A 12,819-nucleotide genomic window follows, 5' to 3' on the forward strand; every position below is an offset into this window, starting at 1 on the left:
TGCTAAATCACCTCGCCTGGCGTTTTTTTTCCCTTCCTTTCTTACCTCTCTGTACATGGGTTGTAAACTGTTGTGCTTGGAGTTTGCTGTAGACTGACATCGCACTACATTTGCCCCTGTCTCACACACAAACACACCGAGGGAGAGGAAGAGAGGGAGAGTGGCACTCTCACTGTTGACTGGCTTCCAATAGATTATTCTGACGGCTGAAAATGTGCAGCTCTGGAATTATTGCATATCTTCTGCTTGGCCACCCAGACATATTACTTTCCCTGCCCTTGCACGGACAGAGGCTAATGGGATTTTTTTTCTAATTCATGTTGCTGTGCGCCACGTTATATTTGTGTATTTGAGAGAGCCTGGTATTTTGCTTCTTGTACATAAATCATTATTTTTGTTTTGTTTTCAGTCTGTGTGGTGAAATTGTTGGCATGTGACTGTAAAGGGATAGATTTTAGGAAAATATAATAGCTATTTTGAGAGTTTTTTGGCCAAGGATAGTGACTTCCTGGAGTTTTGTGACTTTGCGGTTGCCAGACAACCATCCGATTCCACCAAATGGTTAGCTTATCTTAGCATATAGCCTGGAAACAGCTGGTTGTCTGGCAGGCTAGCATTATTAACACTATTCCAGAAAGTCGCTGCACACAGACAAGGAAAGGAACAGCATATTGTAGATTTTAAGTTGTGGTTTATTTACAGAGTCAAGTTGGCTCAAATACTAGAGTAAAGTGGTTAATCTGATAATGTGTATCCTACTGAGGGGAGGAGGAGGGGCAGGCATTACTTACTGGGTTTATAGAGAGCTGGATGTCAGCTAGAAATTCGCTGCATTGTTTAGAAATCTGTGAATGTTTTATGGGTTTGGGCTTTTTTATGCCTCCTGGTGCATGCTGAGATAATCAGTAAAGACACGCTGCTTTCAAGAAAGTAAGGAAGAGATTATGATTTAAAATATTTTTGTCATTATTAAGAAATTTGTGTGGAATGAAATATAAAAGTTGGTAAGCACCATGAATTTTCAGAGAGTTTGAGAACTGGAATGAGTCTTAGGGTTGGTGATTGTGGTTGAGGTGAAGACCTTGCAGTTCTCACTGGATGGTCCTCGCATATAGAGGAAGTTTTGATGTGGCGTCGTGCTGCCAGTGTGCACTGATTTATGGATATAGTGTGCGGTTTGATTTATGAGTCGTGTTTAGCGTGCAGGACAGAGCCACACTGGAAGCCAGCGGACCGTAGTCTGAGAAAGATCAGCCAAAATATCCTGTCCAAACTCAACTACAGTATGGGAACCCTGCCAGGGAGGAGGAGAAGTATGAGCAGACAAAAAAGAAAACAAAGGGAAGGAGGAGAGGAGGAAAAAAGAAACTGGGAGAAAGGACAAAGCCAATAGGTGCAGAGAAATGTTCATTAAATGAGCGGAAAATAATGAAAAAAAGAACACGGGGGTAAATGAGGGAGAGAAAGTTTAAGGAGCATTTCTCAGAGCCGAACATGTGTTATTCATTTAGATTTTTGTATTCATGGAAAGAAGCGGTCTGCTCCAGCTGTCTGTGTGCGACTCTGAAGTAACATCAGATTTTAAAGCTGCATTAACTGATATCTTTTATATATGTGTATATATATCATTGAAAGATGGTGAGAAATAGCAAGTGAATGAGGAGAAAGGAAAAAGAGGATGATGAAGGGATGGCGATGGGACGGGAGAGGGGTGAAGCGATGTGAATCAGGCAGCAGCAGAAAAAAATCTTTTTGAGATGAAGCAGCTCAAAAGTCATCTTTCTCCTGGGACTTCCTCCTCTGTCTGTCTGTCTTTTTCTCGCCGTCTCCTCTCTCACATCACTCTTTTCATGGACTATCAGTCACTTCTTTCCCCCCCATTCCTTTCTCATCCAGAGGTGGCATAAATTTTAATGACTGATTTGTGGCAGATCCAGAGGATAGGTGGGAGAGAGCAGAGCATATTCACAGCCCTGTTTCCATCTTTTCTTCTCTCACATTGAAGTATGGCAGTACCAGATGGCTTGGCTTCATATCATTTCTGGGTGTTTTAGTTTATCCATTATGCATTTAATGCAATCAGTGTCACCAGTGCATAATGCCAAGGACAAAGAGTGGACAGAGATCCTAGAAAGAAAAAGCATATCTGCTCTGTAATGAAGATGAAACGGCTAGGATGAGGATCAGGCCACCAGTATTTCTACTCAAGATGTGATGATAAAGTTCTGCACCTCTGCTCATTAGATGATTTAAATTTGGCTCATTGCTCCTTCAGGGTTGCTTCCTTGTGCACCAACTTTGTTTATTTAAATCACAGTCCTGTTCTGAGTCTTTGCAGTCTTGTGTCGACAATTTAGCCTTTTCTATGTCAAAATGGTCACATTTTGTAGCTCCATCTACAACCCGGAGATCAAACATCAGTGTAGTGTCAAAGTCAAGTGAGTTCTTTCCTCAGGGCTAGACTGTACCCAATGTTCTCTCTCAGTTGCCTCATGGTATAGTACAAATGCACCAACAAGTGACCTTGACCACAGTGTGCGTCAGCAAGAATTGCAAGTTTTCTGGCAATTTGATGCAGTCATCAATCACCACCTGCTCTTCTCTTTAGATATGGCTTTCTTCTCTTCCACAAAATTAAAGACTCACTGTTTTCACTCACCAAAAGAACTCCGGTGTGCATTACAGATATAAATGATCACGTCAAAACTTCCAGAATATTTTAAAAGTAGCAGTTGCTTTGCAGCTCTTCCAAGCTGATGACGTTTAATGAGCTGAATTTTAATCAGGGCAGCGTTTGGATTTTCATAGTGTTACAGGACTCACCGGTTCCTGAAGGTGTCAATCACCTTAAAAATACATTTCTTCTCTTTCAGTTTCTCAGAGGCTTAGGAATTTCTTTAAAAGTGAACACTACTTTTTAGAAAACACTAATCAAATGGATTAAAAGAACAAATATGGTCTATTTGCTGGGGACTATTTTTGGCTTTGGATTAACTCATTCTGCTCCAGTATTTCCAGTAATCATCAGTCTATGTGGGATTAATAATAAAAAAAAATCTACTATGTGTGGGAGTTCAGTGCAAGAAATCATAAATAATATGTCACCCACTGCAACCTCACCAATGTGTTTTTAGAAGTATTTGGAGAGCAGTTAACCTCAATCTACTAAACGTTTCAGTTATTTACTTTGTTTTGATCTGTTTTGGACTCGTAAATACTGAAAATATAGTTAAATGCTCTAAAATCTTACAGATTCTGCACACTTTGGTTGTGTTGCAGTTTATCTGGGAATTAAAATATGGTAATATTGATTAAAAATAAAAATGGGACACAGGCATACCCTGATGCCAAATGCCACTAGTACCATATAATGTGATGATGGTTTCACTGACTGCCAGCTGGAGCAGACTCTGCACAACTTCTGTTCAGTCATGGCGCCAAATCATAAATATAACTGGCTCTGCAGTCATTATTTCCCTGCTTTAGGACATTAGCAGTTATACTGTATGTTATGTGGCTCAAGGGGTTGGGAATCGCATCTGTAACCGGAAGGTCGCCGGTTCGATCCCTGGGCTCTCTGTCCTGGTCGTTGTGTCCTTGGGCAAGACACTTTACCCTACTTGCCTGCTGGTGTTGGCCAGAGGAGCCGATGGCGCGATATGGCAGCCTCGCTTCTGTCAGTCTGCCCCAGGGCAGCTGTGGCTACAACTGTAGCTGCCTCCACCAGTGTGTGAATGTGAGAGTGAATGAATAGTGGTATTGTAAAGCGCTTTGGGTGCCTTGAAAAGCGCTATATAAATCCAATCCATTATTATTATTATTATGTATAGTTCATACATTTTTCCCCAAGCACCTTGTATTTAAATTTCTTTGAAGTTATACAATATTTATTATTATTTTACTGAAACACTGAAATGCGGTCAACTCTAGAATATACATACACATGTTTACATATTACATATATATCTGTACAAAATATTTACAGCCATTCAGGTTGTGTATGATTGTATCCGTGCAGTTCTCCATCCTGCCTTGGTGGTTACACGTGTGATTAATTTGAGCCTACGTTTTTTCCTTATTTATGGATTCCCGTGTGAAAGAGTTATTTTCTTGTGCAGATGCTCACCTTACATGTTATTTAAGATTGGCGTCATTAAAGTGGAACGTCAGACATCCAAAAACATTATTTCTCTGATCTGCTAAATAAAATCAATACTGTGCTCCTGGCTGGAAGGGCATTTTGTTTTGAGTGTCAGAATAAAGATAAAGACCACGGAACAAATCTAGCACACCAGGCAGAAATTTAGATCTCTTTGCTCAGCAGCATAGTAAAAGCTGCAGTACTTGAACCTAGACTGAAAGATTTTGTAAATAAGAGCAGTGAGCGCGTTGTAATTGTGAAGTTGAGCACGACAGTGTGAGTGGTCCTTGGGTTCAGCTGTTTATTCATGCTCATGAACTCCAGGACAATTATGGTGAAGAGTGCCAGCGGTTTTGCATATTTTTTTAAACATCAAGGTGACCGGTCAACCTACTAGTTAAAACAACTCTATTTATAGCCTTGGTTTACTTTTAATCCACAGTGTGAAATAAAATAGTCTTTCCACTTGCTGATTGTCACTTCACTGTTTGACCTTCACTTTAAAAAATGAGTTTGAGGCGTGTGTTTTTTGTTTTTTTTCTTTTTCTGGTGAACAGCTAAAGGTGGATGGAAACGGCAGGGTGAAAATGTTGGTCATTTCAGCTTAACATTGTTTGTCCAGAGGGAAATTTGCCTCGCAGCAAAATGAATTTATAATACAAAATATAGATGTAAGTACACTCTCCAGCCACTTCATCAGGTTCAGCTGCTCATTAACCTCCTAGGACCTGGCGTCCATAAATGTGGACATCACATTTTGGGTTGTCCACACCAAAATACTACATTTTGCTCTACAAGGCCTGATATCCACTTACGAGGACATTATACTGCCACTGTTCTATTGAAATTTTAAACAAATATGCTCATATGTTGCTCTCATTTTTCTCAGAAACAAAAATTAGGTAAAAAGAAAAACAACAAAAACCTGATAATTCTTTGTTTTTACATTCATCAGGTGCCAATCAGCCCAAATATCAAAGAGAAATTAAAAATGCATGCCATGGAGAAGTTCAGGTCTTAGGATGTTAACCCAAATATCTAATCAGCTGTTCAGATGACAGGAAGTCAGTGATCTTAGGCAGACATGGTCAAGGTAACCTGAGTGTTTCAAAAACTGGAGGCCTGCTGGATTTTTCTCCTATCTAACCAGCCAACCTCTTAGGTTTACAAGAATAGTCTGAACAAAATAACATTGTGTTGATGTCTGAGGGTTAGAGGAGAATGGCTCGGCTGCTTCACATTATGAAAGGAAGGTAACAGTAATTCAAATAACCAGTCATTGCAACCAAGGTATGCAGAAGAGCGTCTCTGAATGCACAATACGTGGAACCTTGAAGCCGATGGGCTTCACTAACAGAAGGCCACACTTTGTATGACTCCTTACAGCTAAGAACACAAAAATGAGGCTGAAAGGGAATGAAGATTAGACAGTGGGTGATTGAAAAAACTTTCCCGATTTCTACCACGGCATACAGAACTGGAACCACATAAAATGTGTTGTTGATGGTATAACGGGGGGATATTTTCTTGGCATACCTAGGACCTGTTCACCTTTGTTTAAATACCACAACCTACCCCTGTATGACTACAGTATACCCATCTTCTGATGGCTACTTCCAGCAGGATCGCACACCATGTAACAGGGTTCAGATCATATCAAACTGGTTTTCACTCTCTGTACTCAAGTACTCCACAGTCACCAGATCTCAATCCAATTAATCCAAATCTGAGAGCCACTTGGGGGTCCAACCTGGTAGTAGCAAGGCATGCCTAATTAAATGGCCAGCGAGTGTAGAAATACAGAAGCAAAAAAGCTGTTCACTGTACTGATTAAAAGCAAGTGCAACAATGGTAGGGTGAATAAAAAGCAAATGACAACTAACATACAAAGTCTGTGACTTAAACAAAAGGAAAAAATAGAAACGGATAAAAACTTCATCAGTTGTTTAATGTCAAGCACACCAGCTACTCCCAAGCTGTGAAAATGCATCCTTTAAAGATATATCTTCTTTTGTTTTTCTCAAGTTTATCTCGCAAACTACTCTTTTCTCCACACAACACTGAGTATCAGCATGGTGTTCTTTGATTTGATAATCACCTCCTGTCCTACACCAACACTCTCCCTCCTCAGGAAACATAAGAAGTTGGTATAAAAGAGTCAGGGTTTTTAGTGAGTAACAAAGGGTATAATTTGGTGCACCAGGTGGGCCCATGTGAGCTAATCAGCCTCCTTGCAGAAGGTTTTACAAACACAAATCCCTAAATTTGACTGTTTGCAGTGAAGAAATGATTATTTGCGCTGATTCCCCCCCACCAACCCCCTTCTGAGTTTAGTATTATTGCTTTTTCGATGCTCATTATTTGAATTTGTGCTTGCAAAAGTGTTTCTCTTGTCTCTGTGTTAGACTTTTTTTGCTAATAATAGATGGATGCTGGGGGTCTGTGTTTGCATAAAATCTGTGTGAGACTTATGTTTCTGTTTAGGTTATATAAGGAACTAATTGGTTTGTTATAGAGTGGGCGTGTGAGTGTGCTTTTACAAAGTGTTTCTTCTTGTATACTGGATCATTACACTTAAGCTTATGCAGTATATGAGCCTGTGTCTGCTTTATTTGGTTCATTACAACATGTGAATCAGAATCAGAATCAGAATACTTTATTGATCCCTGGGGGAAATTATTTATGTGGGAGGATTGTTGGCGACGATGTGAAGCTCATTTCAGCTCAGCTTGGAAAGACTTCCGCTCCACCGTGCACTGGCTCAATCTCAATGCTTAACCATCAAACGGATGCATCTGGATGAGCCGTTTATTTGTGATTGACTTGAAGGTAAAAGATGGCTCGTCTGTATTAAGGGGAAAAGCGTATCAATCGTAGGCGCGTTTTGATCAGAGCAGCAGAAAATCAATAATTGTCAGATTGTGTTTCTTGTCAGTTTGAAGTGGTTCAAAAGGTGAATTAAGAGGATTTGAGTTACATACTCACAAGTTCACAAAGGCAAAAATTACACGGCGAAAACATTTTTGAAGGGACTTATTTGATCTTTTGTCTCTTCACTTCACAGTGGCTCAGTTTATGACTGTCACTCAATTAAATGTAATCACACTCTACAGAAATGTAACCGAATGTAGAATAAAGTGCCACACAAGCATGCATAAAGTCTGGGGACCACAAAAACATTATAATAATTATACAAATATTCATTAACCTTCCACATCACTTACATAAAACAGTAAATGGTGTTTTGAATGAGACCTTGTGCTTCCTCTTTTCCTCTCTGAAATCCACAAAAAACATTTAGAAAGCTTTCTGCAAAAGCAATTCATTTTTCTGCATTTATTTCCTTCACTTTGTGCTAGGGAGTCAGGAGCAGAAAATGTCTCAGTGAAGACATCAGGGAAAATGATAGGCTTTGGTGTCAGTGAGTCTGACCTGATACACTTCACTGTTTCATCCGGCGATCGTACATGGCAGAGCAAGCGAGCGAGCAAACTGTAGGTACCAATTTTATCAGCTGCAGCTTTGGTAGACTTAAATAAAGTGCAGCTAGAGGAGGTGTTGTGGATAGAGAGAGAGGCTTATATCTACAAATTGTAGGAAATGACTAAGTAGAGTACAGGCAGAAGAGCCAAGCTGAGGAAATGCAAGGACACACAAAAGTAAATTACTACTTTCATCACAAACTAACTTCTGGAATCTGCTGAACGCCACAAATTTGATGGTATACAACCTTGCAGGAAGATCTAAGGGTAGATTTTTTTTTTCCTTCAGTTCTGGCCACTACTGTGTCCAAACAACAAACACTCTGACCTCAGCCAGATGTAAAACAAATTCAATTTTGTTGTTCTTTCTTTTCTTTTTCCCCCCCTTTCTTTTGGTGCGCTTGCCTTCCTGTCTCCAAAAGCTGCTTTTGAGCAAAACCAATTTTGGAAAGAGGTGCTTTGTTAGAAATGGACATTGAGTGAAATGGATTGATGCAAATTTACTGACAGGCTTCGTTGTCTTTGTTGCTGTGTGGGTGTGCGTCTTTGTTTCTTTGTCTTCAGAGGCGGGTTTGAACAGGATGTGGAGAACGGCTACCATCAGCACCCCGATACCTGCCACGGTGAGATGGAACAAACTCATTTATTCGTAGGAATTTACATGATCAATAAAGGCAGATTTAAAACTACTGATTGTTATCAGATCTCGACGGCAGCTGGCGCAACTGAACAAATTAAAATGGAGCGTTATGTTTTATTTTAGCTATGGCTGCAGTTTAGTTCATGTTGAAGGAGCTTGAAAAGTAGTTTGTCCACCTCCGTTCACAATCCCTGCTGGAATACTGTTCTCAATCTTTCTATGCTAATTAAACATTTGCTCAAAGAAGCATGTTTTTGTAAGACAAAGTGAATTGTTTCCAGCTCTTTTGCATGTGTCTGGGATGTGATGAGAACCACTAACAGGACAAATTCAGCAATCATTGCCTCCCATCAGAACGTAATGAAATGTTGTCCAGAAAACGCAAATCTTAACAAATAATATCACACTGATATTGTTTTGTATTTCTTTTCTCCAGATGTCTTGGCAACCACTCGCAAGCAGAACACAGCACTGGATTCAGCGTATGGTCAGTGGACACATTTATTTATTTATACGTATATTTATTTCCATTTATGTCCCTTTTCTCTAAAGTCAACAGTCTCACAGCTAAGAAACAACTAACAGCCTTTCTTATTCCCAAAGGGATGTTAGTTTTATCTTTTCATTTATTTATTTAATTTTGGAAATTTTGTTTGCATCCTGTATTATTTTAGAAGGTTTTTTTTCTACTATGCATAGCAGCAGCACTGTGAGGCCCAGAGGTGTGTAAGGAAGTTACCTTGAAGATGAGACCAGCAAAAGTTAAAATCAAGTAGGTTTTTGTATGAACAGAAGAGAGATTGGAAGATTGGAAAAACCTTTAAGGCCGTATTAGTAAAACAGCTGGGATATTTTTTAAAAATATCCCCAAATATCATTGCAAAGGACTTCTCACTCCCTACGAGTCAGATCTATGCAGTTATGTGCCTGTAAAGTAAATGTTTCCACACTTGGCTACATGGGAGGTTAGAGAATCTTTTACTGAGGCAGCTGAATGGCTGGCACCACCTCTCCCTCTTAGCCAGTTTGACAGTTTAAACATTGAAGCCATTGTCTGAAGCATCACTTCTTTGATGGACCAGGAGCTCCGCTGGCCAGGCTGCCTAATGCCCTGTATCAAGAAGGATCATCATCCCTGTCACGTTCCATTACTCCCCCGCCAGCCACACCGCACAGCCCCTGGCATGGCCGGAATAGAAATAGAAATGGCGCTAAGCTGGCTAGCACTCAGATAAGATTGAGGAGGTGGTGTTAGGACAATTTTCTGACACTGCTGCATTCAAAAGTAGTCATTTTCAAACAGATGGTTGCTAACAAGGCTCATTCACTTTTATCTACACAGCTAGTGCACCCGCCTCAACTTTTTAAGGAGTTGAGGAGTCAGATCCCTTTGTCACTGGACAAATTGAGGCACAGGGGATCTAATGGCAGTGGCTGATCCAAGACAGTGATTTATAACAATACCGAGCCCATCATCCTAGAAGATGCTGGCCATTATGGCTCAGAACTATCCTTCCTACATCTGTGTCTTTTTCTTAGAACAGAGGCCACTTTGTCTGCTCGAGGCTTCAGCCCAGACCTCCACAGTCCCACACTGCCTCAGTAGTCTGTAAAGCCTCACTGCTGGAGGAATTACAACTCAGTTGGTAGCAAGACTTGATGAGCAACCCTACTGCTTAATCCTGTGGGGTTCTCACTACCCTAATGCTTCACTGCTCCATTTGAAGTTTTCCACACGCAGTCAGATTCTGTCTCTGGTTTATTCTTTTTTGTGTCTATAGTTTTTTTTTTTTCTAGCTGATTCACAAGAAAAGCCTTTTAAGTCTCTACACTGAACATCAATTATCAGCTTTCCGAGACAATAAAACACTCCATATGCCTAACAAAGCTGTTGTCATTCGGGAGCTCTGTTCCCTGTTCGAAAAAACCACCAAAGGCAGGGACGTTTTCTTTCTTCCACTGTCACCCAAACAATCACAGCCAGCACAGGGATTAGCTTGAGACAAGCACCTGCCTGTGTAGGTAGTAAAGTGTTTCTGTGTTTTATAGTGAACGGGGTTTTTGTGCTTCACTAACAATAAAAAAGACAAACATTTTATTAGATTTTCTTAAAAAATGGTAAGTTAATAAAGTAATGATGAAGTCATGGAGCTGCCGTCCAAAGTGCCAGGGCCAAGCACCTCCTGGTACAGTTTTAATTTGCCCAGCACAGATGGCGAACTGACAGGGCTCCTCATTCAGAGTGAACACTGTCAACTGGCTCACAGTGAGAAACGGAGAGAGCAAACTCTTCTCATCCAGTCTGGGTGTGAACTCTGCAGAATGCTAACATTATGGCTGGCTTATTAGTGCGTGAGCCCAAGCCAATAGCAGCATGCTGCTCACCATACCTCAAGGACAACAGAGAGCTAATCGTGCAATCAAAATGTGGAGTGTGTCATTGGGAAAAAATATGTTTGATAATACCGTGCCTGTGGCAACTAATGCCCAGTGTGTTTCTTGGCATATGTTTGAACCAAATCCAAATGTGTTAGTCATAATGTTTGCTGGGCTACACCGAGGTGATGGAGAAGTTAAGTAACTTGTCAGGAATGAGTGTTTTTAGACAAACGTAAGGAAAATGCAACTTAAGGTGTCTTAGTAATGCGTTGGGACACCATGTATGATCAGAACAACTCCAACTGATTTTTTTTTTTTTAAGTCACTAAACTGCACTGAAGGGAAGAAACACGTTGTCATCCCAAAGGAGCTTCTGGTAACACTTTCTAATACAAAACAAAGAAATAATTATACTTTAAATTTAAGCATTATCCAAGTAATTTTAAGTATTTTTTTGGTAGTGGATGATTAATTTTAAGTATCATATATCCATATCACAGATTATGGAGTGACTTAAGTTGTGTTTCAACAGTAGGGAGAAAACATGTACATCGAAGTAGTCAAAATTCATTTGAAATAGTTTGCAATTTTGTAGTAATTTTACAATATAGGAAGTTCTTTTTCCCCATCTTATATCGTAATTCCGCTGTAACACAAGTGCATGATGATTGTTGTAATATTCAGGTATCCTTTTATTTTACCAGTATAAATGTGACAAGGATGGTTTTTGCTTGCTTTTATAGGAAAAAATAAATTGGTACCATCAAAATTGGAACTTACAATGACAGAGCAAAGTCCAGCTGTTTCTTTTAGTTTTTTTTTTTTTTTTTTTTCTCAAAAGAAGTGTGCATGAAAGGAATGTCTTCTCTTCTGTAAAATACCTGGAAGTTAACAAGGTTAAGCCACTCCCTAATCTTTAATATGGTTATGCAATACCTGAAATTACTTATGCATTACTTTAAATTACTTGCAGATTAAATTTAAACTCTAACCATTTCTTTATTTCCTCCAAAAGCCTGACTTTTACCACATTGTTATAGTGTACCTACTTTTAACTATTTTATAATTACATTATAATTTCAAGAAAAATCCAATGAAATTCCATTTATTTACAGGTGATTTATGCCCGTCACAGGCTGTATTATAAAGTGCTACCGATCTTCTTTCCTTTATTGTTTTGATGATTGTGGAGGAAGAACACTTTCTACCATGTGAGTGCTGGTCATCAGGAACACCGTAGCTTGTGATACATATCATTTTCATTCTCTTCAAACTATTCAGTGGCCCTTTCTGTCCTATAGATGAGGACATTGCCGTCCTGGCCACTTTTGCACAACAGAAATGTTGCATTGTAGGTTAAAAATGATCGCTCTGAACATTTGTGTATTGATTTGCAACAACCTGTTCCTTTTAGCAGACACATGGACCCAAACCGTGTTGTGAAAATTGAGCCACTGGATCTACTTACTGCTCAGGGGTTCAGGTTTTTCCTTTATTTTGTCGCCCATCCGTATGTTCATTCATTCACTCATGTTCACTCAAGAATTTAAGCTATGAGTGAACCTTGGTGGTTCAAAGGATCAAAGGATCTGATTAGATAGGAATATGCATAAAAGAATAATAAGTTGCAATACAATAAATTCAGAATATGAAAACTTTTTTTTTTCCTGAGCTCTGGGAATTTATTCAAGTGTTCAAAACCTTAGTTGCAGTTATGCCATTATGAAAAGAAATACTTATATTATTATTTCAGTGTGAACCTTTTCAGAGCATACTCTCATCGTGCCCTCATAACTGTTTAGAGTCGCAAAATGTGAAAAACAGCTTTTTAAAATGGTACAAGCTGTTTTTGGTTGTAAAATATTTTTTGAGTCCAGGATATGATCACAAATGCTGAGATGCTTTAATCTCATTTTGCTGGAGAAATACATTGTGACTTGAAGCAGCTGGTTAACTACACTGCAGAGATTTAAATCACTGTATCTGCGGAGTGGCGAATTGACAGACGAATTAACTTGTGCTCTGTCTGCTCATCATGTCCCTGACAGTCATTACAGGGTCTTTATGTTAACGGGTGATGGTTATCTTTCGACTCAGGAATCACCCTCATTTCTCTAAAGTTGATTCTACAGACTGATTCACATTTCACTAATCACTCACTCTGTTGCCCCCTCCTC

General features: G+C 39.5%; 1 protein-coding gene across 9 annotated transcripts in view; it reads left to right on the forward strand.

The window, feature by feature from the left end:
• The window catches only part of sema6cb (semaphorin 6Cb), a 150,689-nt gene that overhangs the window by 121,983 nt on the left and 15,887 nt on the right, over positions 1-12,819 (forward strand). For all 9 annotated transcript variants that reach the window (XM_080897276.1, XM_080897282.1, XM_080897283.1 and 6 more), the window contains 2 exons: positions 8,188-8,246; positions 8,700-8,750. In XM_080897276.1, coding sequence (XP_080753402.1) covers positions 8,188-8,246; positions 8,700-8,750 — 110 coding nt within the window. The remainder of the gene's footprint in view (positions 1-8,187; positions 8,247-8,699; positions 8,751-12,819) is intronic.

This window comes from Rhamphochromis sp. 'chilingali', assembly GCF_963969265.1.
Source record: "Rhamphochromis sp. 'chilingali' genome assembly, chromosome: 11".
In the NCBI taxonomy this organism is placed as follows: Eukaryota; Metazoa; Chordata; class Actinopteri; order Cichliformes; family Cichlidae; genus Rhamphochromis; species Rhamphochromis sp. 'chilingali'.